The following is a 26,164-nucleotide window of genomic DNA, read 5'->3' as shown; positions in this document are numbered from 1 at the left end:
CCCTCGGTTTGTATCAGAGGCGAGACTTGGTCCTGAAACTCTCACTTGCTTTGTCTATTTCACCACCTTTTCAGGTCATTAAGAACAAAAGGTCTGTGCACAGATTAAACACAGGCTGTTTTTGTTCTGCTTCTACAAACACCTACACCTGCTGCATGCAGACTGCATAGTGTTGATGGGAGTCTGTGCTCATGGATTTTTTAGAAAACAACACATGCCGGAATCCAGCTGAGGTTAAACAGTTCCTTGGAGAGGACACTGCGCTATTACACCAAATACGTACAAGTTTATCTCACCGCACTGCCTGGGGTTCAGAGTAAACCCGGGTGGAAGTATGGAGATCAAAGAATTTAATAATGAAAAACCTCTCTTCATGCTCTATCTGTCATCAAATGAAAGTATTAGTGAAGTGGTATGGAAATCCTCTTCAGCTTGCCCGCAGCCACCAGCCATGCCACTTAAGATTTAAAACAATGTGATCAAGCGTCCAGAATCCACAAGATTGAGTTGTATGCATACATTAGTGTATTATTTCCAAGTTGCCAATTTCCCCCAGATTAGCACATTTTCATTTCGGCTTTATTAAAGGAGTCAGAACATGAAAGGGAATTTAGCACAGCGGAGATGTCAGCAGAGCTTTCTTGCCATCGTGGTGTGGTTTATTTGGTTTGGGGCAGCCATGCATATGAATCCACCGAGGTGTCTGTGGGACTGCAAGTCAGGCCAAGTGGGACTGATAAACTGGAAAAGACAAAATACAATAATGTGGTGAAACCACAGCTCTCCAACTGTGGGTGGGAATTTCAGGCCCTTGATTTGTTTTCATATGGCCCCGCACTTGCAAATCCACGGTACAGCGTGGTATCAACTACACATAAGAGCTTTATTATGGCGTTAGTGGAGTGGCTTGGATGAGCCCAGCATGGTACGAAGCATTGCAGGGATGCAGGAGACATGGCCCTGGTCACGGCAGGAGATACCTCCTGTTGTGGAAAGCCATGCTTTTCCTGAGAGCACACCTTGTCTGTCAAGAGTCCTGGGCTGAAGGAAAGCTAGAAACCACTGGTCCAAGAATTTACACTTTGTTGGACTTACCGACACATGAAATTCTCACAAAAAGATGCAGAACCCAATGCAATGAAATCACCAAATCCTGATGTCAGAAGCCAGGACAGTTGTCCAGTCCAGTGGTTCCCAAACTTCACTGAGCATTTGGAGCTACCTGGGGAATTTAAAATGAAGTTAACATTCCCAAGGCCCAGCCAGAGTTAGAAGCTCCGATCGAAGGGCCCGGAAATCTGCATGCTTTAAAGTGCTCCCAAGGGATTCTGTGGCTCAGCCAGCTCATGTGGCCCATCCCCTCAATGAACAAAGAGGGTTTCTGTTAACAGCCCTGCAAAGTGATGATCCATACAAGGCTGGCCTTCTCAGGTGGGAAGGAATTCACTGCAGAACAAGGCAGCAGGATCCAGACAGAAGGCCGAGTTCTTTACAGTCTTTCCTAGACGTTGATAAAAGGGGCCTCGGTTTATCTTCTACCCATTGGTCTTAGTTAATCTGCAATAACACAGATTGTCTTTACCAACATGGCAGTCCTGCAGTTGATTACCAACATGGCAATACTTCACTCGTTTGAAGAGAGTTCCTCTTCAGTGTGTTCCTTTGTTTGATAGCTAATTCATTTGTTCATTCATTCATTCAGCTCGGACTCTCAGCATCCTCTAAGAGTGGGTTTCTTGAGGCTGACAATGGCCACTTCCTTCAGCCGCTTCTTATAGGTCTCGGCTTCTCCACACCCTCCTGTTTGCCATCCTCTGTAAGAACTCCAAGTTTGTCGGCATCAAATATGGTGCCCAGAATCGGATACCACACTGACCTTGTGGTATGACCAGCAGAGTCCAGCTGCTACAGGAGCAGTTGCTACCTGTGTCCTGCTTCCACTAAAGAGTGTTGTAAGAATAACCAAGAACTCAAACTGGTGCAGACAGAAAGCTCCGGAGCAGATAGGAAGGGAAAAGGTCAGTGTTGGCTGAATCGGGCGTGAGCCAGGTCCTAGTGAATGGGTAAACTTTGGAATGGAAGAGAGTGCCGTCCTTCCAGCATTCCAAGTGGAGAAATAATGTTTCATTGGAAACTCAGATATTTGCTGCATAGACCACAGTGTGCATCTGTTATCCGGTCTGCAGGCTAAACAGAGGTTCTCACCACATCACTGCCCGCTACGTGTAGGATCAGCTCTGACTGCTACACCAAGCCAGGGGGTGTGAGGGGAAGCTTTCCTTCCTTCTCTGTACGGTGGGCTCAACCTAAATATTTCCATCTAAGCAGGTTGTATTTCCTTCCCACAACTGAAGAGAAATAGTGATGTACCTTCTCTCTTTAGGGTCAGCTGCCTGGTATTTGCTTATGTTTAAAACTGTCACAAGAACTTTGTATATTCTTTGGGAAGAAAAGGAAAGGTAAGAAAAGAGGAACTATTGTGACGTTGACAGCTGGATGTAAAGTTAACTGAACGGTTGTTCCTTATGTGTAAAATTGGAAAAACATTTCCTTGATTACTTTTCACTGAATAGACGGGTCATTTTAACATTGATGTGGGTACATTCTGATGCCTGAATTGGTTAGCAGAATTGCATTCTAAATCGAATTAAGCAAGCAAGCAAAGAAACAAAAAACAATGAGAGAGAAAACAGCAACAACAATTGCAGCCATGACACAGTTCGTGGCTGGCCTGACCCAGGACTGTAGGCTTTATTTACCACAGCAGGTGCGCGAGCCTCCTGGAAATCAGACCTCAGGTGTGACCTCTGTAGGGGCTTCTTTTTGTGTTGGGCACGGGAAATAAGGTGGCATCTGAAGTTTCTGGAATCAGAGGAGCAGCTACATGGGCTGCTTCCATTCTGCCTGGGGTCCATCTTCTAGCATCTGAGCTGGAGAGCAGAGCTACTCACTTAGTTCTTCTTTACCAGCTAGACATGCACCAAGCCTAGATAAGCAGGGGGTACACAAGAAAGGGGAGTCTTGAGGCCCACCTGTTGGGCCTTACATCCTGCTGGGGACACAGGAAGTATTGGCGGGACAGTCAGAGTGTGATGCAGTCACACACTGGATTGAGACAGAAAGCCTGAGCTCATGAAAGGAGTGTTGGTAAAGGACAAGGCTATGACATGGGCCTTGGCTGGATGGGGAAATGGGCTTAGAACAGGAATACTTTCATTCCTTTGCTTAAAAACACTTACAGGGAGCCTTCATTCAGTTCTTAACTTTGGCTTCAGACAGCTGACTGCTGGTGACAGTGGTGACAGTGTTTTCCTTCTGTTTAAATTAACTCTTGGTATCATCAAAGACAGATTTGGCCTGTGTCACCATCTTGCCCAGAATGGGCAGACCAGATTCTCAGTGGGCAACAGGCACACTGCAGAGCGTGAAACCTCTACAAGATGGCCAGGCTCCTAAGTTGGGCAGACGAGTGAGGGGCAAGGTTCCTGATGCCTTGCTGCTTTCCTGGAGTCCATGTCAACAGCCAGGGACAGAGGACAGTAGCCAGAAGCCACACCCCAGGAGTGGCACTTGATGGAGAAAGCAGCCGGAGGGTGAAAAACCAGGAAGGAGCCTGGTACCGTCAGGTGATGCTGCCACTCTGGTAATGCAGTGGAATAAGAGGGAGCCTCAGCGAAACCACACCGCTGCACATTTCACTGCCGTGTTCCCCATCTAAACCCCCTGGATTCTATCATTTTCAAAGAGAAAACTAACAACAAACCATTATTCCTACTTACCTTTAGATGTTGCTCTTATTCATGGCATGAGGTCACTCTGGTGTCAGCATCATCGAGATGTAGCCTATTTGGGGGCCATTCTGTATGTCCTATCATATCATGTGATAGTAACTTCTATTTCCTAAGATGTTGATGACCCTATGAAAGGCAAGTGTTCTCTGACGTATTGAACCAAAGCCTTTCCCCCTTTGCCCTGGCTTTCACACACAGATCAGTGTGCGTGGGGCAGGTTGGCAGTAACTTGAAGATTTTCCCTGGGCTAAGTGCAGCTCTAATCAGAGGCAGGAAATGTTTATTTTGAGCTTTATCGAGTGAGTCAGTTTAGTACAGCTTTAGGTCACTTTAGACTTGAGGTGTCCTGTGTACTTCCAATAAGCAGGGTTAAAAGCAGTTGGAAACAAACATTAGATGGACATGAATGAAGTTTATACCTTCTCAACCAGCGACTTTTGCGTGGAATTTTTACTATTTGGCCAGTTCTGATTAGGTTAATACTTCCCCCACGAAAAATACTTCTCCCCTTTTACCCCAAGGAGGGTAGACTCTACCATCTGTGACTTACGGAAGATTATTGTAAAAAACAGCGATGTGAAAATCCATTCTGTAATCTCCGTTCCACTCTTGGCGTTGATGGGATTGGCCGTGGCTGTAGGAATTTGGTTGAGATAAATCTGAATTTGGCGAAGACCACAACCGAGTAAGGCCTTGCACAGTGGGAGGTGAGAGGGGGAGAAAGCTGCGAAGGGCTGAGGATGGGTGAACGTGAAGCTTTTTAAACGACATTTTTTGGGTGATAATTATTAGTGTCATTGCATAAGAAAATTTACATCACTGATCATAATTATTATTCAGATGAGACTCTCATTCTCTGTTAATTGACAGGTAAGTCTTCAGTGAGAAGAAAGGTCCTTTCTTTTTATTATCTACAGCTCTCTTTCACCAAACTTAGTGGAAGGTCTGTGACACCAGTTGAACAAGGCTCTGCCTGTAGTCCACAGATGGTGCGTCTCCCTGAGAACTGGAGAGTCTCACTCATGACTGACTGTTTTTAGTTGATTGTGATGTTGGCTGTTCCGTCTTGGTGGGGAAATAAAATTGAGGTGGTTACGTTTCCCGAAGTGGTCGAATCTTTCCTTCGATCCAGGAAGTGTAATAGAGGAGAGGGAGGGTTGCTTGTTGGTCTTTCTCAAAGATAATAAAACATTTAACACAGTGGAAATAGGGAAGAGATGGAATAACTTCAAGCAACCTTCCTTCCACCCATCCTAAACTCTGCTTTTAGAATAGTTTTTTTTTTAGTCAGCTTTAGTTATGCCAATGTACAGCTCAGAAGATCTCTAGAGGTCTTTACTTCCCACCTGTGTTTTCAGAACCATCTGGCCTCACCCCACCATCGAATCTGTCTCCTTCATTCCTATATCCAAGTTTTTTCACTGGTTTACTCTCACCCTCCTCATATCCCCATATGCAGTGGCCACACTTGCTTACCTCTGCCCTTCAGGGCTGTGCTTCTAACTTGCCAGGCTCTCTACTCCTTCCACCTTCTGTTGTTCAAGACCTCAATTGTGGTCTTTCCCTAATTCAGATTTGTCTCAACAAAATTCCTATAGCAATGGCTAGTTCCATCAATACCAGTTGTATTATGGAAAACAAAATACAGAAAGAATTTTCTTATGAGTGTTTCTTATAATGATTTTCTGTAAGTGCTAAGGCCTGGATGACAGACAGTTCTTCTCTAGGGGCCTAAGAAGATAAGGTCCCAGATACATAGGTTTCACAATCTGATTTGATACAGAAGGGTTTAGCACATAATGATAGAGCATTTCGTGTTGCTTTCTGTGGTTTCCTGTGTTCAATTCCTAGCTCCCAAAAATCGAAACCATGGCTTATATCATCTTCCATATCTCCCAGTCACCTACCTCAGGGCAGAGCACCCAGGAGAGACCTGTCGAGTTGATAGGTTAAATGATGGAGACGTGGAGAGAAAAGGAGATGCTACAGAGTGTGAGGTCAGGCCCCATGATTCCCTCAGATGGTACCTTAGAGAAATTGTTCATCCTGTCATTGGCACATCAAAGACGGACTGTTCCAAGTCCAGTGTTTTGTTGGGCATTCCTGTGAAATTGATTCAAAGATGATAGACTCTTTGCACATATAAACAGCTAACAAACGATGGAGAATGTGTGTCTAAACAAACCCAATTGGCAGGACATGCTGTGCTGCTGAGAGGAAGCCTCTGGCTATCCATCACACCTTGAAAGATGAACAGGGAGGGCCTAGTTTTCCCTTCAAAGTCAGGAAAGGTTAGCACTCTGGGAAAATAGAGCCCAATGGGAATTTCAAACACATGGCGTGGCCCTTCCGGCTGGTAGGTCATTATTAACTATTCTTACCCTAAATCGCCATGACATATAATCTCTTTCCTGATTTTATTATTTTACTTGCTATCGCAAGACCGTAACTTTTTAGACATTCAGGTGTGATTAAGGGAGGAGGAGGTAGAATAAGGCTTTTAAAATCTTTGATTACCTCAGAAAACATACTTGCTTACTTTACAAGGAAGTTGGGGTTTTGTTTTGTTTTGTTTTCTACTGATGCCAAGAGGGGATTAATGAGTAGCTGCTGGGTTTGCCAGCTTTCTTTTGATTTCAGTTTATGTAATTAAGCAGTTCCCAGAATGACTTGAGGTTCTCACTCTGCATCAAAACATGCTTCTCAAATGTGTTAGGTGTGGAGGTCAGAAACAATCCAGACTCACTGAACGGAGGGAGGAGAAGTGAAAAACTTGTCTTGCTTTAAAAACAGTCCCTCCTGTGTCACAAGGGTTGACCATGCTTTGGGACCATGCACGTTGAGCTGTATTGAGTAGAAAACCAAGTTAAAACTGAAGTTCAGATGGGCTGAAGTTAGAATAACTCGAAACGCGGTTAACAATAGAAGTAACATGGGGAAACCAACTCTGGTTTACTGTTGAATTTCCAGCAAGCAGGGCCTCATCTGCGGTGGGTATTTAAGACCTCGTGCATTCAACAAAGACACACTAGGAACCCACTCTGTGCCAGGCTCCATTCTAGTCGCTGGGGGTACAGTGAGGAACTAAACCAATGAGAGTCCCTCCCTCAAGATGCTAACGTGGAGTGAATGTTGGATGAGCAGATTTTTATTGAGCGCCTCTGAGCTGGTAGTGGTGATGGTGATTGCTGGGAAGTATAAGGTATGTTCCTCAGGGAACTGACCATCTCACGGGGAGGTGAAGACATCTGTCCACGGAACCAAAGAACTGTTCAAAGCTATACCAAAAATTGGGTGCTGATACAGACAGAGACCCCCTGAGGGGGAAATGGTCTGAATGGGCACTCATGGGCACATTCTGCAGGCAGGAGGCCTAGTGCAGCAGGCTGACTTGTCTTGAAGCCTTTAACTCCCTAAGCAGTAAGAAATTGCAGATACAAATATCAGAGCACCCTTTGGTTTTGTTTCTCTCTTAGAGCCCCCTAAACTTTTTTAGTTCTTCTCCCCACATGATGCTTGTTTTTAAAGGGAATTATAGCCGCTTTTCTTTGGGGTTAGACTAATTCCCTTACAAACCAACAGGGCAGAATTACCAATAGTTCCCACCCTCATGAAGTATACAGACTACTGGCGGAGAAAGACATAAATCAGTGACACAAATCAAAGACCCACCGGAGAGTGTCGCATGTAATAGGGGGATTTGACCTGGTCAGAAAAGTTAGGGACAGCTTCCTAGAAGAAAAGATGGTTGCGCTGAAATCTGAAGGACAAGGAGGGATTCATTAGGTGAAAGGAGAGGGGAAAACATGCCAAGCAGAGGGAGCAGCATGAGCAAAGGCCCTGTGGCAGGAGGGAGTTTGCTGTCAGGGTGGAGGGAACAGGGAACAGCTGAAAGTGCTTCTTACTCAGAAGAATTAGATAGGGCCAGATCACACAGGCCGCGCGGCATGTTAGGGAGTCTTCTATTTATTCCAAGAGTATCAGGAAACGTTTGAAAGAGTCAGTAGAATGAGGGAAGGAAGGGGGGATGCACTGTAATCAGATTTTCATTGCAGCAGGGTAACTCTGTCCATAGTGTGATGAGCGTTTGGTAGGGCAGGGTGGGGGGAGCTGGAATCAACGTAGGGAGTGTCAGTAAGAGGCACTTGCAAGAATCTCGACAAGAGATGATAACTGCTTGGGCGAGAATGGTGGCCATGATGGTGGTGACAACAGAAAGGCAAATGTAACAGGTACAGAGGTAATAAGTGCAAAGGTACAAAAGGTAAAAGCAGTAGGGCTTGGTGATGGATATGAGGGATAAAGGAGAGGAGGGAGGTATTGAGAATGACTTTCAGGTTTCTGATTTATACACTTGGCTGGTTGGTTAAGCCCTGCCCTGAGACAGGCACCCTGGACGAGGCCCAGTTTGCTGGGGGAAGATTATGGAGCAGTTTTGAACATGTTGGGTTTGAGTGCCTTTGAGGCATCGGAGGGAGGTGTCAGAAACACAGCTGGGTAAATGGTCCACAGATTGGAGGAGAGGTCTAGAATGGAGGGAGGCGTTTGCGAGTCATAGGTGTCAAGGTGCAGTAGCCACCGTGGGTGTGGATGCGATCACTCAGCGAGTACGGAAAGGGGGCCTAGAACACTGCCTTGCGGGATTCCAGCACCTAACTTTAAGTTAGGCTGGAGAGAGGAGAAGCCTACAAGAGAAGGCAGAACAAAACCTGCCACAGTCACAGGGAAGAACCAGCTGAAAGCTAAGGGGAGCAAGCCTTTATTGGGAGAGGAGGTGATCAGGGGAAAATACTGCTGAAAGGACAGGGAAAACGAAGACTCGATAATGACCGTATTAACTATCATACCTCTAGCTAGAATACTGTAGTAACAATAGTAACAGACAGTCTTTATGGAGGAACAGTTATGAGCCAGGCACTTTAATATGTAATTTAATCCTCATAAGAACTTTGTAAGCTGGGTCCTATTATCATCCTCATTTTCACAGATGAGAAAACTGAGCACAGAGGGCTGAAGTCATTTGCCTGAGGTCACACAGCCAGTAAGTGATGAAATCAGCGTGGGAGCTCTTCTTTCTCCCTCCACGGCCCCTATCTTCAAATGCCGTGTGTCCGGTGCTGGAGTATAAAAAGCAGCCAGGGGGAGGGCTTCCCTGGTGGCGCAGTGGTTGGGAGTCCGCCTGCCGATGCAGGGGACACAGGTTCGTGCCCCGGTCTGGGAAGATCCCACATGCCGCGGAGCGGCTGGGCCCGTGAGCCATGGCCGCTGCTGAGCCTGCGTGTCCGGAGCCTGTGCTCCGCAACGGGAGAGGCCACAACAGTGAGAGGCCCGCGTATCACAAAAAAAAAAAAGCAGCCAGGGAGGCAGGATGGGGAGGGGAGATTTTTCCTCTTTAGAAATTTGTATTCTTTCAGACACAGGCAAGGAAATACTCCATTGTTGCTAAAGCCCAAGTCCAAGTTGGTGACCGTGGACTGGCATTGTAGCAGCTGTTTCTGACGGTTCAGCTAGATTAGGGCAGTGTTGAATGCATGACGCAGCTGTTGTTGCCATGGGACAGCCTTGCCCCAAGTGCTCTAGGGCAGTGGTTCTCAAAGTGGGGGTCCCTGGCCAGCAGCATAACATCACCTGGGAACTAAGAGATGCAGAGTGTCAGGCTCCAACCCAGATCTTCTGAATCAGAAACTCTGCGGGGCGGGAGGAGGGGGGAGGAGTCCATGTTCTAACAAGCCTCTGTCAGATTCTGCTGCACAAGTTTGAGAACCTGTGTTCTTGGGAGATCCTTGAAAAGATAAAAGAGGAAAACGCCAATAACTTATAATCCATGTATCTCACCTTGGCGGAAACCAGACAGAAGAATGGTTCTCTACCCTGGCTGCCCCCTGGAATCACAGGGGGGCCTTTGAACACTACTGATGCCTGAGTCCCATCCTCAGAAATTCTGGTTTCGTTGGATTGGGGTTGGCCTGATCATTTGATTTTTGAAATAAGGATTTGAATGGGAACTAGGTGATTCAATGAGTGGTTGGCTTCTGAATACCTCTGAGTACAAAATTGTACTTGGGGGAGAAAACAAGGCAGGCTTTGAAGGGGAGGGTCAAGACAAATGGAAGAGAAGCTAGACCTTAGGGCCTTGGTGAATACCAGTAAAGCTTGAATAATTCTGGAGGTTGTGGTGGGGGGAGAAGGTAGTCTGAATTCATAACAATTCTTAAGGATGGACTTATTTTCAAAGAGATGCCAATTATAAAGTAGATATGCCGTCCAGGCTGCTCCCTGAATAAAGTGTCACTGTGATTTTTACTCAGTCTTCATGGAAGTGATTCTCCTAATTCTGGTTGAAAACAATATGCTGACATCCTCCTGGCAGCTCCGCTGAGACTGTATCTGTATGTTAAGAATGTACTCTGACCCTCTGGCCTCTCACCTCGCTGTTTCCCCTTTGCTCCATGAACGTTCCTCCCCTGCTGACGTAGTCAGTTTACCGGTCCCCAAGCCTTCTCTGTTCCCATGTCCTGGTATTTGTTGATACCTCCCGCACCTCCTCCTCCTCTAAGTGAGGGCCTAGCTCCTTCTAGAATCCTCCATGGACCCCACCACTTCAGAGAGCTCCCCTTTCTCCTAATCCTTTCAGCACCCAGTGTCTTTAAGGCATTCTTCTCCTGTTTTGTTTTCATCATTCTACCTATTTCCCATCTCTGCCCCTGGATCATAACCGCCCCCCGGCTGCCACGGCCGCCTCAGGACAGTGATGGTTTATAACTCTTTGCCTCCTGTCTAGCACAGCACCCCACACTCTACGGGCTCCACAAACTGTAGGCAAGAAATTGTGCAAAAGTGAATTTCGGTCCATCTTCTTCCCACCTCCAAATGGTGGGCAGATGAGAAGGCACCACCCCTAATGAGGGACGACTGTGGTTTGGCCCTTCTTGAGGACAGAATCCATAGGAAGCACGCCAGGGTGGGAACCCCAAAAGGAGCATCCTCCAGAGTGAGACGTGGCCCTCATGGGAGGGGCTCTCACCATCTCATTAGTCCATGTTGCTTTGTGTTAGTTTCCTAAGACTGCCGTAGCAAATCACCACAAACTTGGTGGTTTAAAATAATAGAAATCTGTTCTCTCACAGTTCTGGAGGCCAGACGTCTGAGACCAGTGTCCCTGAGCTGAAGTCAAAGTGTCGGCCAGGCCGTGCTCCCTCCAGAGGCTCTAGGAGAGATCCTTCTCTGCCTCTTCCAGCTTCTGGTGGCACCGCCTTCCTTGGCTTGTGGCCGCATCACTCTAACCTCCACCTCCCTGGTCACGTTGCCTTCTCCTCCCTTCTCAAATCGCCTCTGCCTCCCTCTTATAAGGACATTTGTGACTGCCTTTAGGGTCCACTCTGGTGATGCACAATAATCTCCCCAACTCAAGATCCTTAACTTAATCACAACTGTAAAGTCCTTTGTTGCCATCTAAGGTAACATTCACACATTAAGGGATTAGGACATGGATACCTTTGTGGGGGTGGGGGGGCATGATGTAACCCACCACACATATCAAGGTAACTGGAGCCTGCAAAGGGACAGAGACTTGTCCAAGGTCACACTTCAAGGTCATAATGGAAATTATACAGAGACCCAGATCTCCTTTCTGTCAATTTTGGGCTTCTCCCACTAGACCAAGCTGACGCCTCTAAAAGTAAGACAGACAGATTTTAGAATAACACTTCGTACCCTAACTCCTTCATCTTCTCTCCAGAACGTGTGCTACTAGGGTCCTTGAGTCCCGGTTCTGTTACTTTGGACTCACAGTACGCTTGCTGGCCTGTATGGGCAGCTGCAGCGGAATTCGCTAAATGGCATTTCCTCCTCTCCCTTCAGGACCGCCTCTTTTTCGTCATGGAGTATGTAAATGGTGGAGACCTCATGTTCCAGATTCAGCGGTCCCGAAAATTCGACGAGCCTCGTTCCCGGTTCTATGCTGCAGAGGTTACGTCAGCCCTCATGTTCCTCCACCAACATGGAGTCATCTACAGGTACCTCTCCTCTCCTCCTCTCTTCCCCAAAAGCGAAAACAATAAAGAGCTTTCCGGATGCTTGGACTGACTTGGCTCCTGCCCCACTGGTCTCTTAGCAACCCGCTTTAGATTAGCTGTTTGTTCCAATTTGCTTACAGAGGGCTCTTTTGGGGGCTGTTTATCACTGTGAAGGTTAATATTTGAGTGGCCCCGGGAGATCTGACCCACTGTTTGTGCCAGTTTTGATTGAAAGCTTAAGCGCGACGTTTTAAAGGCTTGGCGCCAAGTAACCTTGGGGTGACCTTCGTTTCTCTCTGCCCCACCCCCTACCCTCTTCCTTGAACATCAGGGCATTCTCTTTACTTTTTCCTTCTGTGCCATGAACTTCCTCCCCTTCCCAACCTCTTGCCACTTCCTGAGTTTGTTTGGCTTAGTTGTCTCCAGCAGATAGAATCGGAGAAGGAGGAGTTCCTTGCGGGTCTCAGGGTTTATGATCTTGGGGGGGAGGAGGGGAGGGGAACTAGACAATATCCAACAGGAAGTGACTCTCTACAGATCATCCAGTCCCTTATTACTGCCTTGTCCCCCTTCCAAGAAAACATAGAATGAACACACACACACAGAAATTTTCCAGTAAGAGAGCAAGACTACGCAGGCTCTTCTGTGAGGTCAGGAATTCTGGGAGGAGTAAATATTTATAATTAGCAACAAGGACACTAAAGTTCCTTAAGGTTTTTTCAATGACTGTCAATTTCTTTACTCAGATTTTGCTTCCTCCTTTTTTTTTTTTTTTTTAAATTGGGTAGAAGAATAGCTGGCTTGGTTCAACCCAGAACTAATCCCTCACCAGAACTTCACTGACCTGCTCCCGGGAGCAATGCCCTGACTAAGTGTTCTCCAAGGGGTTCTGACCAACCCTCACCAGCTCCCTAAAGTCCCTCTGCTCAAAAATAGTCAGTGGCTCCCTATGGCCTGCATAACAAAGCCCATACTTTTTAGCCTGCTTTCATGGCCCTCCACGGCAGGAGTCCATGTATTTGTTTCCTGTTACTGCATAACAGATTACCACAAACGCAGTGGCTTAAAACAACACCCATTGATTATCTCACAGTTTCCACGGGGCAGGAGTCCAGGCAAGGCACACCTGGGCTTCTCTGCTGTGATCAAGGTGTCAGCCAGACTGCATTCTTATCTGAAGTTTGGGCTCCTCTTCCAGGCTTACATGGTTGCGGGCAGAATTCATTTCCTTGCAGCTGGAGCATTCACGTGGCTTCCTCAAGGCCAGCAGGAGAGAAAGTCTTTCCTGCTTTGAGTCTCTAACTTCAGGGAGACCTGGACCCTCTTTGAAACAGATCATTTGATTAGATTGGGCGCAGCCAGGCTAATCTCTCTTTTGTCTAACTCAAAGTCAAATGACTTAGGGACTTTAATTATACATGCAAATCCCTTGGCCCTTGCCCTCTAATGTCATATAATCTCAGTAGTGATATCACATCCCTTTTCCACATTGTTTTGGTTGGAGGTAAGTCACAGTTTCGCCGCCACCGTATACAAGGGGAGGGGGTATGAGATTATACCAGAGTGTGACACCTTGGGGGTCACCTTAGGTTATGTCTACTACAGCCCAGAACATCTTTCTCCCCTCACTTCCCATGATCTCTTGTTTTGAACCTACCGAGGTTCTTAGCTTTCCTCAAACTCACCTGCCAATTCCCAACTTCCTCATTTTTCTGCTCTCCTCTCCACCTCCTCTGTCCAGCCCAGAAGCCTCATGCAATACTGCCTGCCGGCGGCTCGAAGCCTGGTCCCACCATCCAGAGCAAGTCTCTCCATCCACCACACTTTATTTGCAATTTGGGAATGAATTGCAAGTTGAAACTAATTGCTGCACCTGCCACTCTTCATCTTGTGTTAGGGTCGGGCATCCATGTGGGTCCTTCACTAAGTCCCACCCTCTCCTTTAGGGCCAAGGCTGCTTCTTTTTAACCCTTTGATCTTCTTATTTTACATCCTTTTCTTATCTTGCACGTAGTAAATGGTCAACAAATGACCATTGGCTTCAATTAGTTTAAAACCCTAATGTCTGCCCCCAAAACTGGTTGCAGGCTAGTTAGAGATACCGGGGTTAGATATGTGAAAAGATCACCCATACTACAAGGCAGCGCACTGTTAGGTGCCAGTGACAGGAAGAATTGTCATTCATTGATATATCATCCCCATCCCCTCCCTAGTAGAGTGGGTATAATCACCCACAGTTTACCAGCAGGGATTCAGACTTCCCTTAAATAATTTGCCCCAGGCCGTAAGTGACAGACTTAGGAAGTGTAACTGATCAGTAAGCTCCTGCTACACGTCATGACACTTGCCATGGGGCTCATCAAATCCAAGTCCACACTTGACTAGTCATTCCAGGTGCTCCAAAACTTGACCTTTGCTTACATGTCTGGTTTCTTCTCCTTTCTACTTCCCTCGTTGAATGCTTCCCTCTCATCACACCTGAGAACACTTTTGTTCTGTTGACTTCTATGAGCCATACATGCCCCCTCTCTTTCTCTCCTTCCCATCTCCTTGACCATTTCGCTTCAGTCTCTATATCACCTGGCCTGGTCCTTCTGCCCTTCACCCCCATCTTCTAAATGCTGGGTTTTCCCACGGCCTTCATCCCCAACTACTCCTCCTGAGCAATTTCAGCATTTGCACGCCTCCAGATGACACCCGTGCGCCCGTGCCTTCCATATCACTCTCTCCAGAACCCCGCACAAGATCTCTCTCTTTCAGGACAACCTCCAAGGCCTTCTGCCTTCTTCCCTGGCTAGTTGGCAAGAATTTCTTGACGTGACTTGCTCACTGCCTCTCGGTTTTCTGCCCTTCTGTCTGTCTACCTCCCTCTCCATCGCTGCCCGGTGTTCTTTCAAAGCACAGGCTGATTGTCACAGGATCCCCTTCTTAGCATCCTTCAACCCTCATAAGATAAAGCACAGAAAGGGGTGCTTTTTCTACCCAGAGGAGACGCCTTTTTGTGTTTCTCACAAAGACACCATGCATGCTGACAGGGCCCTCGTGGACCCCAACGATCTTTTGATCCTGTTCCCCCTTCCCCCAACTGTGTATCCCACCCTCAAGGCCCTCCAAATTAGGCCATTCTCCCCCAAATACCCTTCTCTTTCACTTCTCCTAGTCTTTGTCTCCACTGTCCCTGGAATTCCCTTGCTCCTAATCTGTGTCTTGATCAGTGAGTGGCTTCCAGGTCACATCTATGGTCTGACTGCCTTAGAGTCTCTGGTTTAAAAAATAGGTAGATTCCAGAATACTGGACAAGGGGACTAGATAAGGATATAGGTGAGGAAGGAGTGGCCATGAGTTGGTGATCGCTGAAGCTGGGTGATGGGTACACAGGGGTTCACTATTCTGTCTGCTTTTTGTATGTTTTGAATTTGTCATAAATAATCTTTTTTTTTTTTTTAAAGAATAGCAATTCCAGGGTACCATTCCTAGAGCCTTTGATTCAGTAGGTCTGGTATGGGGTTCAGGAATCTGTACTTTCTTAAAACATTCCTCAGGTGATTCGGGGACCACGGGTCTAGAAAAATTCCGTTCTGCCCTCAGAACTGTGTCAGATGCCCCGGCTCTGGGAGGCCTCCCCTGACCACCCAGCCTGCCGTGGGGGTCATGCCTTCCCTGAGCGACAGCATCTCTCTGGGTCAGGCTGGTTCCCTTTGCCAACCTTGTATTTTCACTTAAGATACCTATTCTGTGATTGAGAACTCCATGCAAGCGTGCTTACCTGGCTGGCCTAGGATGGTACCCTGCTTGTAGTAGGTGCTCACTAAATACTTGTTCTAGTCTCTAATGCTCCAGAGCCTTCCAGTCTAGTGGGTTGCTACCTCATACATGTGCACTTTTGAAAGTCTGTGTTGGAAGCATCTGCAGCACACACACACAGTTTTTTTTTTTCTTTGCCCCTGAACGGCCCCCCTTCCTTTATCTCTCTCGATTCATAGATGAATGAGGACCATGTGATCTCTCTTTCCCATGCTGCTTTGTTTGAAGCTTCCAGCACACGGGCTAGATGGTATGTGTGTCTGCATATTCGTCTCTGGCTGTTCCGAAGCCCAGGTGGAGACCATATTTTGGGTGGTGCAGGGGTTTATCTGGGAGGTTGGCAAGACCAAATTTTGCAGGAGGAACCTCATTGCTGAAGTTGAGATAGAGTTTTCCAGCTTTCCTGCTGGAATTTGTACAGAAACTAATTAGCAGCTAATTGGCCAGGGTTCAGGAACTAAGGGAAAAAGTCGTTTCCCTGACTGGGGGCTCACACTTGAAGTCGAGCCCAGGCTGACAGGCTCCCTTTCCTCTGGGCCCTCTCTGCTCAGGTTCCCCCCCATGGGCGGTACAGGGCACTGTCTCTGTGTCCCCTGCCCAGCAGTCCTGAGGATCCTCTGTGTGCTGCAGTGGGAGCAGGCGTTAGCTTACTGTGTGTCCATGCTTCCTAACTATGGCTTTTAAAAATCTCTTCCCCTCCCTTACGCACTCACACATACCATGACAGGGGGAGGTTTTCAGGGGTGGACTTTCTTCCAAAGGTTGATTCAGGGAACTTTCTCCTACTCTCCATCATGCTCAGAGCTTGTCTGTTTTCCTCTGAGCTGCTCAGTACAGCAGCTGAGTCTCAGAGAATGCTCTTCTGACCATGGGATATGGAAGAGAGACTGTGGGATCCACCTCAGACACAGAGGGCAGCGGGGGTTCCCTGGGAGGAGAACCAGAGGCTTGGCAGACAGGAATGCATCTTCTTCTCTCACAGTCACACGTACTGCGGCAGAGGGTGGTAAAGAACATGGCTTCTGCGGCTCTGGCCAAGTGTCTTAATACTAGAAGAATGAATTCCTTCCTTCATTTTTATAAAATCGAATTCCTTTTTTTAAAGTATAGAAGTAGTAGTCATAGGGAAAAATCAAAATTTAAACAGCAAAGAAAGGTAAAGTCAGTTTTCTCTCCCCCGACCTCGTAGGTACCCAGGACAAAGCAGTTGAACAGCTGCTAGAGAATCCTTCGAGAAATCTTGAGCAGGTTGCTGAACCTCTTCATGACTGGCCTCCCTGCGGGGTTCGGATAATACCTGCCTTGTCTCCTTTCTAAAGTAGTTGAGAGTGAGCATGACTAGTCGGACTGTACAGGTAGAAGTGAAGGATATAAAAACAAGTGGGGAATGACAAGGTATTTTATTTATATCAAGTATGATTGGTGATTAACATGCCTCACTTACAGCACTAAAATTTGGCTTTTTACCAGCAGGAGAGGAAGTTGTAAGTTTCAAAGCTCTCCTGAGAGAGCTCCAAGATTTCTCCAAGATTTTCAATCTTTAATGAGCCATCATCATCACCCCCCAAAAGTCAGTCCGCCCTGGGTGAGGGGCAGTAAGGGGACCGGAAGGGAGAGAAGGGCATTCTGCTTTGGCCCCATCTAGATCACTCTGTACTCTGGAGGTGCTTAGAAAAGGCTTTCCTTGTTGATGATAATGTTTATAAAAAGTCAATTAACAATTAAGAGCAGGGAACAAAGATTTCGTTTCGACTCAGATAAGCCTGAGTCTGAAATGTCGGGTCCTCTCCAGGGCTGGGGGACAAAGCCCAAAAGGAGGGACTTGGGAGGGATTTCCCTAGAAAGAGCTGAAGACGTACAGAGGTCTCTGGCTGTGCTCTCCAAGCCCAGCCTCCCTGGGAAATGCATACAGAGTTGTGATGTGCGCCGTGGTCTTGCCTTCCTGGTGGTCTAAGGGGGTTGTGTGCCTGGTCTGCGGAATGGTAGCCTGCCTTGATCCCTGGAAAGCTTTCCTGCCATAGGCAGTTAGGCGTTTCCTGAGTTGATGAAGGTCTCTGGTTAAAGGCTGTGTTAATAACTGGAAAATCTACTGTCTAGAGTCTCGTCTTCTTTCAATACATTTCCAGTGTAGCTAATGCTCGTACATAGCAGGGGAGGAGGAGGAATTGGCATGATCCCTTCCACTCTCCTTCTCAGTCTTCTCAGGACCTGGTCCTTAGAAAATCACGGGGGGAACTTTGTTCCCACAGAGCACTGTTCTCAGCCGTCAGCATTCCCCCACCCATTGTAGAAAGTGATACTTTAGTGTAAAACTCCTAAGGACCTAGGGGCTGAGTGTGTAGTGAGATGATACCAGTTCCCGTGGTAGGAATCGCAGTGTAAATGTTAGATCAAGGAGGCCCTCAGAGGCTGTCTAGTCCGACTCCATTTTATAGATGTGGAACTTGGAAACCAAAGCTGGGCAGTAACTCACTCAAGTTTATGCAGTGAGGTGTTATAAAGCATAGATGTTATTTTAATCAAAGATATTCATATAGATAAAGATTCAAACAGTCCTACACAGTGCTTAAAGAAATGAGAAGCCATTTTCTGCCCTTCCTCTCCACCAATTTCCCCTCCCACAGAGACAATCACTTACAATTCTTTTAGCTGACACTTCTGGTATGGACTTTTGTATTTCAAGATAACATGGTTTTTTTGGTTTCTTTTTTTAATTGACGTATAGTTGATTTCCAGTGTTGTGTTAGTTTCTGGTGTGCAGCAAAGTGATTCAATTATACATATACATATATTTTTTCACATTTTCCATTATGGTGTACTACAGGATATTGAATATATTTCCCTATGCTGTACAGTAGGACCTTGTTGTTTATCTATTTTAAATATAATAGTTTGTGTCTGCTAATCCCAAACTCCTAATTTATCCCTCCTTCATCCCATTCGCTCTTTGGTAACCATAACTCTCTATGTCTGTGAGTCTGTATCTGTTTTGTAAATAAGTTCCTTTGTATCATAATTTAGATTCCACATATAAGTGATATCATATGACATTTGTCTTTCTCTGTCTGGCTTACTTCACTTAGTATGATAATCTCTAGGTCCATCCATATTGCTGCAGATGGCATCATTTCTTTTTTTTGGCTGAGTAGTATTCCATTGATATATATACCACATCCTCTTCATTCATTCATCTGTCGATGGACACTTAGGTTGCTTCCATGTCTTGGCTATTGTAAATAGTGCTGCTTTGAACATTAGAATGCATGTATCTTTTCGAATTAGAGTTTCCTCTGGATATATGCCCGGGAGTGGGATTGCTGGATCATATGGCAACTCTATTTTTAGTTTTTTAACGAACCTCTGTATTGTTTTCCATGGTGGCTGCACCAGTTTATTTTCCTACCAACAGTGTAGGAGGGTTCCCTTTTCTCCACACCCTCTCCAGCAGTTGTTATTTGTAGACTTTTTAATGATGGCCATTCTGACCAGTGTGAGGTGATACCTCATTGTACTAAATAACATGTTTTAATGTTATTTTTTAATTTTTATTTTAGACATTATCTAGTGACTTTCCACTATGGAAGTGAGAATTTAGTTCTCTGCCCCACCTACTACCTACTCACCACCCTATCACATCCACATAGCCTTCCAAACGTCCCATCTTCTCAACAGAGTTTACTGTAATTTTTGTTAAATGAATGTACATTGTATACATTATTATGACTGTGAAATACTATTTGGAACTAAGCCACTTGATAAGCTATAATTACTTTTCCTTTCCTATACATTTTCTCTGTTTGTTTTCCCTGGAGATAACACAGATGCTCTCCAGATTGTCCACATCTCCCTTCAGGGTGGCTAGGTGCAATAGGCATTCTATCAATATTCTTGGATACATTTCTACCGGTGCCTTCTAAACTGTTCCAGTCTGAACAGTTGTCCTCAGTGCCTACTGCAGAGCTGTCACCCTGGGATCTCCCTTCACTGTTGTCCAGGCGTCTTTGCTTCTTCCATGTGAGAGCTCCTCTCTTATATCACATGTCTCCTCTTTCTTGATACACTTTCTTGATGTGGTGATGTACCTTCTGAGAAAGCGTATGAAAAGTAAATTTTTGAGATCTTCCTTTTATATCTAAAACGATCTTGATTGAACTCTCAAACTTGATAAAGAGTTTGGCTAGGTATAGAATTCTAGATTGAAAACCATTTTCACTCACAATGTGAAGGTATTGTTCCACAGCCTTCCAACTCCCAGTGTTGCTATTAAGAAGTCCAAAACTATTTTGCTCTTGATCTTTCATATGGACCTATTTCTTTTTTCTGCAAGCTTGTTAATTACATGTTAATGATGTGCACTGGGCCATTGCACTGGGCCTTAGATAAACCTTTTTAATTTAGAAAATCATGTCCTTCAGTTCTGGGAAGTGTCTAATTTCTTTAATGATTTCTTCTGTTCTCTTTCTGTAACTATCATTCAGATATTGGAGTAGTCAACTTGGGCATCATTACAATGAATCATCCTATGAGCCATTTATTTGGGGGAACTTCTGACTATCAATATTTTTAGAGTTTTTCTCTTGGAGTCCTCAGGTTACCCTGGGAAGACTTTTCCAGAGTCCTGTCTGAAGAGACAGGGCTTGGCAGCCAGGTGAGCCAAATGAAAGAAGAGGGTTGAAGGCCCAGCTCCCAGAATACATATATCCATCCAATTGCCCTATTTTTAGTTCTATACGCTGGTGCCTGCCCTCTCCCCTGTTCCACCCCGGTCCCGGAGACTTTCTGTTTCTCCCCTGAAGAGAATAAATCTCTGATGTAGAGAAGGGGCTGTGCAGAGTAAGAAGAGAATCTGAGTTTATAGTTGCTTTTCAACCAGATCTCTTCACTTTATCTCTTTCTACATCATCCTCATCTCCAGGGGTAATGGTTACTGCAAATTCCTGAGCTTTGTTAGAGCAGGAAGTGGGAGATTCTACAGCGTAAATTTGATCATTCTTGACTTTCCCCATTGCTGGTTCAGGATTCAGCTCTTTCTCAGGTCTACTGAGTCATGTCCCGCTCACCCCTCTGCTTTCCAGCTTCCAAAATTACGTCGCTGTTCTTTCTTCTCTTGTTCGCCCCATCTTTGTGTGTTTAGGCCTTTGTGTGTAATTTTGGGATGGAGAGAAAAATAATTTGTTGTGGGTATTTGAGAAGTCAATAATTTTATATCTAGAAGTCGATAATAGTAATAACAATAACAAAAATAATCACCACCACAGCAGTAGCAGCAACAGCAACAACGATAGCAAGATACTCATTTAGCCTTCGTTACCAGCCAGACTCTATTCTGAGCCCTTTGTACCCATTAACTCATTTAATCAGCACCAGCACACAACAGCCCTGTGCGGTAGATACAGCTATTATCCATGGGATTTACGGCATTTCCGAAGAAGGAGATCCTGCCAGATCCCACCCCACTGCCGTCACTGTCGGGTCACCCTGTCCGTCGCTGCCAGCTGCGGTCTTGCGTGGGAAGCAAAGTTGTATGCTGGAGACACAGCGCTGAATTTGGAGTCGGAGAACTGGGGCTGAATTCAGTGTCTGTCTCGTCTTTGTTGTGTTTTCCTGGGCAGAATACTTAAACTGTTTGAAGTGTAGTTCCCTCACTGTACCATGGGAATTAGAACGCAAAGCTCCCTGGACTGTGTGGAAAATTACATGAGAAAACATTTGCAGAAGTGCCGAGCGCAATTCTTGGCACCTAGGAAGCTCCATAAATATTGGTTGGATGAATGAGTGGGAGGAGGGTTATGGAGTCAGAGGATGTTATGGGCTGAACTGTGTTCCCTCCAAATTCGTATGCTGAAGTCCTAACTCCTAGTACCTCAGAATGTGGCTGTATTTGGAGATAGGCCCTTTAAAGAGGTGAGAGGTAAAATAAGGTCACGTGGGTGATCCCTAATCCAATAGGACCAGTGTCTTAATAAGATGAGGAGCTTAGGACACAGACATGCACAGAGGGAGACCATGAAGACACCAGGAGAAAACCCATTTACAGGCCAAAGAGAAATCTCAGAAGAAACCAGTCCTCCATCTGGGACTTCCAGCCTCCAGAACTGTGAGAAATACATTTCTGTTGCTTAAGTCACCCAGAGTGTGGTACTTGGCTATAGCAACCCTAGCAAACTAATATAGAGAATGCAGGTTGCAGTCCCAGCATTGCCACTTACTAACCATGTAACCCTGGGCAAACGTCCTGATCTCTCTGAGCCACAGTTTCCTCATCTGTAAAATGGAGCTGATAATAAATATCAAATCAAAATAAGATGGCCAGGCCTGCAGACTTGGCATAAATTGAAAGCTTTAGATAAGCTAATGGACATGCAAGGACTCTATAAGTTGTTTGGGGCACAGCGAGGTGTGGGGAGGTGCAGACACCCCAGGAACGATGACACCCTGTTTGTGGGGAGCAGGGTGGTGGACATGTGAGGCTCTGTCCCCATGCAGGTCAAGGGCCCATCTAGGACAGGGCCTAGATCTTAAGGTCAGGCAGTATTCCGGGGAAGAGAGCCTCTCTTTGGCGTTATTCCAATACTGTGAGCATGCAGGGACCCTGAGGCAGGGTAAGAGGGTACTGAGAAATGCACCTAACAGTGTCCAGTGGGCTGGAACAGCCGACAGGTGTGCTTGCATAGGAAATCTGCGGAGTCTGACTTCCGTGCCTCGGCCTCCTGGACGGAGATCTACCATCTTCATGAGCTCCCACTCCACCCCCCATCCCCATCCCCCACTCCCTACATGACCACCTTCAGCAAAAAAGCTGACTTCAAAAATGTGCATTTTGGTAATGAGAGTCATTTGGTCCCTCTACCGTGTAGTATAATTGAAGGGCTTGTCTCCTGATAAAGGAATACTAAGTGTAATTGTGGGGTTTCAGGGGCAGTCACTTTTTTGTGGGTCTAGGTTTACTTAGAGGTGAGACCATCTTCACCCCAAACTCCTTTCGTGCAGTTTCACCTGCCAATGACAGTGTAGGGTGAAGTCGTTGTGACATGATAAAGGGGAGGGGAAGAGAGAGCAGAGCCTGAGCTGGTTGGGATGAAAGCCAAGTTTATATTCTTCTGAGGAAGCCATGTTATTGCCGACCAGATCAGAAGTAGAATGCTGACTCCGTTGACATTGGAGGCGCAGAGCAAACAGGAAGTTTGGAACCAGAGGGAAATTCCTGATTAAATGTGTCTGAGTGTTTCAGCTAATAGTGTGTATTCAGAGAGAAAATGATCAGGGACCCTGTCATCTACTTTTGTGTCTCTCATTATACCTACCACAGAGCTGAGAACCCGTTGTAGTGGGTAAGGACTCCTGGCTCAAATTCTTGTCTCCACTTCTTATTAGGTATGTGACCTTCAGCAAGGGACTTACTTCTCTAACCCTCAGTTTCTTCATCTGTAAAATTACCTCCCTCAAAGAGAGATTGTGAGAATCAAATACATGTCAATATGTGTAAAATCATTACGATTGTGTCGGGTACAGAGTGAACACTCACTGAATGCTCGCTGCTGCTATTGCCATCGTGATTCTATTTCACAAGCGGCTGAGCGGACAGTTGGTCAGATTCACTTTGTCTATCTCAAAAAGTTTACCATGAATATATCTTGCTGGCTGGCAAACTGATGAAAACACCTTGTCAGGTTAGAGTCTCCCAAACAAAAGCTAGTTTGAGGACTTTGGACCTGTATTATGAAGCAGAATTTGGTCTATGTAGCTTTTATGACCATGCAGTGTTCTATAGAAAGTAGACATCTTGGAACATGTATTACTGCAATGTATTCAACAGTAGAGCCTGAATTCTCCTGCGCTGAGTCTTAAGATTGTGTTTCTTCAATGCCTTTGGCTAATGATTGAACTGCAAAAAATGGGAATTGTTTTAGCAAACAATGGGCGGCTTTGCCACGGGGTAAGCAGAGTCCGTGTGAACGTCTGAGTGAATCCCACGGTCTCAGCCCTGGCTGAGTCCAAGATGACTCGGGCTGTTGGGGCCGCTCCTCAGCCCATGGAAGCGTTAGGGGCACAGTTAATTAGCTTTGTTTCTCTCTTTGGTCATGTGGTAACAGGCTGATGGATTAATCCTGGTGGTTGTTGCCACCTTCTCTCTCCTTGCTTCTGGGTCTCTTCTCCCACCATTCCTACAGATTAACTATCATAAAATAAGGAGTTGGGGCTCAGAAGTCTGCAGTGACTCCGTGTTGTCACAGGATATTGTCCAGACTCTTCCACCTCTTACCTGAAGCCATCCCCAAGCTGACCCTCTCACTAACTTCTTCTCCAGGATTTGCACACAGGTCTCTTCCCACCCACCCTGCCTTCCCAAGTGCTTCTCCCACCGGCTCCTCCCTGGAAGGTGTCCTCATCAACACAGCCACACACACTGTGCATTTATCACCCAGATCCCAACATCAACTCCTCTCTTTGCCTAGGAATACCATACATTTTCCTAGAATACCAGACCTTCTTTTTCACTTTTTATTTTTTCTCACTCTTTCCCATCCTTTAAGATTCAGCTTCAGTTCATCTTCCCCTGGCCCTTTCAAGCAAAGTTGGTCCTTTCTTCCTCCCGTTAACACTGCATCTACTCCATTATGTTCTAGCATTTCTCACATTGTACTGACAACTGTTTCTTGGTGGAATGATCTTGTAGAGCTTCTGCGGGTTATGCTGAACTTACGGTTGAATCCAATCGCCCTTGAGTTCATGGCCAACCTATTCAAATGGATCAAGCAAAACACCTCCAGGGAGGTAGGGGGATTTTCTAAATATATTTGGCCACAGGGATGCGCTTTCTGATGGACTTCTCGCTGGACCCACCTTTTCCTGGGCTTCCTTTCTGTGTGCACTGCCCCATTCCACGGTCTTTTTATTCTTCGCAGTGTCTGGCTGATGAAGTGCTGCAGTAGAAAGAACGTGGGGCCAGGAATCTGATAAAGCTTTGCCTCAGTTGGGTGACCTCAGGCAAATTACTTCTCCTCTCTGGACCTCGGCTCTGTACGTGACGGCTGCATTGGAGGATCTTGCTCTGTGAGCCTAAGGTTGTTGGTCTGGGAATCCCTTGAACAGACTCTGAAAATGAATCTCAAAAAATGACATCTGCAAATGACCTCAGTGAGGCTCCAGAGGTAACTGTATTTAACTGCCTGGTGCCTTCTGGAGAGTCTAGAGGTCCTGGAACGTGAGACTTGGTTGACAGGTGGTCTCCTGCTCTGTGCTCTGAACGTCAGATCACCCTCTGTGGATCCCCGACTCCAGTGTATCCACAGTCCCCCCCTCTTAATCAAAACAAATGGTTTCTCAAGGGTCTGATGCTGCCAAGTTAAGTGTTTATCCCTGTAGTGAGCAGAGCTTCCTCCAAGGGCCATAACCCACCATATGGGCAAGAGTTCCTGTCTGAGGAGCAGGGCTGTTTGCTTAGAAAGTCATGGTCCCGTCAAGATTGAGAATCTCACTCCCCAGGATTCAGAACCTTCTCTGAAGTGGGAAATCTCTCAGATGAAATTCCCTCCATTGTTGGAAATATGCTAATGCAAAAGCATTCATCCAAAAGGGATTTCAGTTTGGGTTTGTACCATTTCTTGAAGAGTACCGCTCTGTTGTTCAGAAGCTGTGTGTTTAAGCAGATGCTCGTTTATTCAGTCAGCAATGACTGTGTCAGCCTCCTTGGTGTATCGGGTGTAGGCCTTGGAGATACCATGAAAAGGAAAAGACACACACTCTCTGCCCTCTTGGCACTTAAGTTTGGGTGGGGATGCCAGGCAATAAAATGAACAATAACAATAAAACACTGATAAGGATGGTGATAGGAAAAGGATAGGGTGCCAGGGAACTACATAGCACAGATACCTCAGCTGGATGGGGAACATCAAGGAAGGCTTTCTGGGGGAATTGACCTCTCCCAAAGAGGCCCAATGGGGTAAGAGTTGGCCAGAGGAAGAGGTCATGGGAGAGTGTACCAAGGAGTGGGATCAGGATGTGTGAAGGCTTGGGCAGGCGGGATGCCAAAGGGGTCTGTGGGTCTAAAGAATTTCTACGTGCCTGGATCTCAAAGCACAAAGGGAGGCTTGGTGAGCAGTGAGGCTTGAGGGGAGACCACAGACCCCATCCTGAGGGGCCACAGAATGACCGTCCGAAGTCACGTGACTGCACGCTGTTGTGCTGTTAGGTTGTGTTATATGTGGGCATTGTGGAAGAAGGGCCTACTATTTAATAGAATTTTAGAGGTGTGAGTAAACTTGGGGGTCAGCTACTCCAACGCCATCTTCTATAGATGAAAAAATTAGGGAGGTGGAATGACTCGTCCAAGGTCATTCAGCCTCTTGATGATGCAGACAGAACCACTGGTGGGGGCTCTGGTGTTTTTTGATAGTGTGGGCTGATAAACTGACTCAAAATAAACAAACAGAAGCACCTGGTTTGTAGCTGATTTCCATGGTGTAAATATTCCCTCCGGGGGAAATTTCAAGCTACCCATGTTTCACAATCAGCTCACAACCTCCTGAAAATTTAGCAATCTGATTTGTGAGC

The 26,164-nt window shown here is 46.2% G+C and overlaps 2 protein-coding genes across 2 annotated transcripts in view; one reads left to right on the top strand and one right to left on the bottom strand.

Moving 5' to 3' along the window:
- The window catches only part of ATP6V1E2 (ATPase H+ transporting V1 subunit E2), a 438,965-nt gene that overhangs the window by 20,178 nt on the left and 392,623 nt on the right, over positions 1–26,164 (bottom strand). The window lies entirely within an intron of this gene.
- PRKCE (protein kinase C epsilon) overlaps positions 1–26,164 on the top strand; it is a 511,185-nt gene that overhangs the window by 414,228 nt on the left and 70,793 nt on the right. Inside the window, exon 11 of the mRNA XM_060169905.1 lies at positions 11,652–11,806. Coding sequence (XP_060025888.1) covers positions 11,652–11,806 — 155 coding nt within the window. The remainder of the gene's footprint in view (positions 1–11,651; positions 11,807–26,164) is intronic.

This window comes from Lagenorhynchus albirostris, chromosome 13 (assembly GCF_949774975.1).
Source record: "Lagenorhynchus albirostris chromosome 13, mLagAlb1.1, whole genome shotgun sequence".
NCBI classification, from domain to species: Eukaryota; Metazoa; Chordata; class Mammalia; order Artiodactyla; family Delphinidae; genus Lagenorhynchus; species Lagenorhynchus albirostris.
Note: the sequence above shows the minus strand (reverse complement) of the source record. Positions and strands in the feature narration are given on the sequence as shown.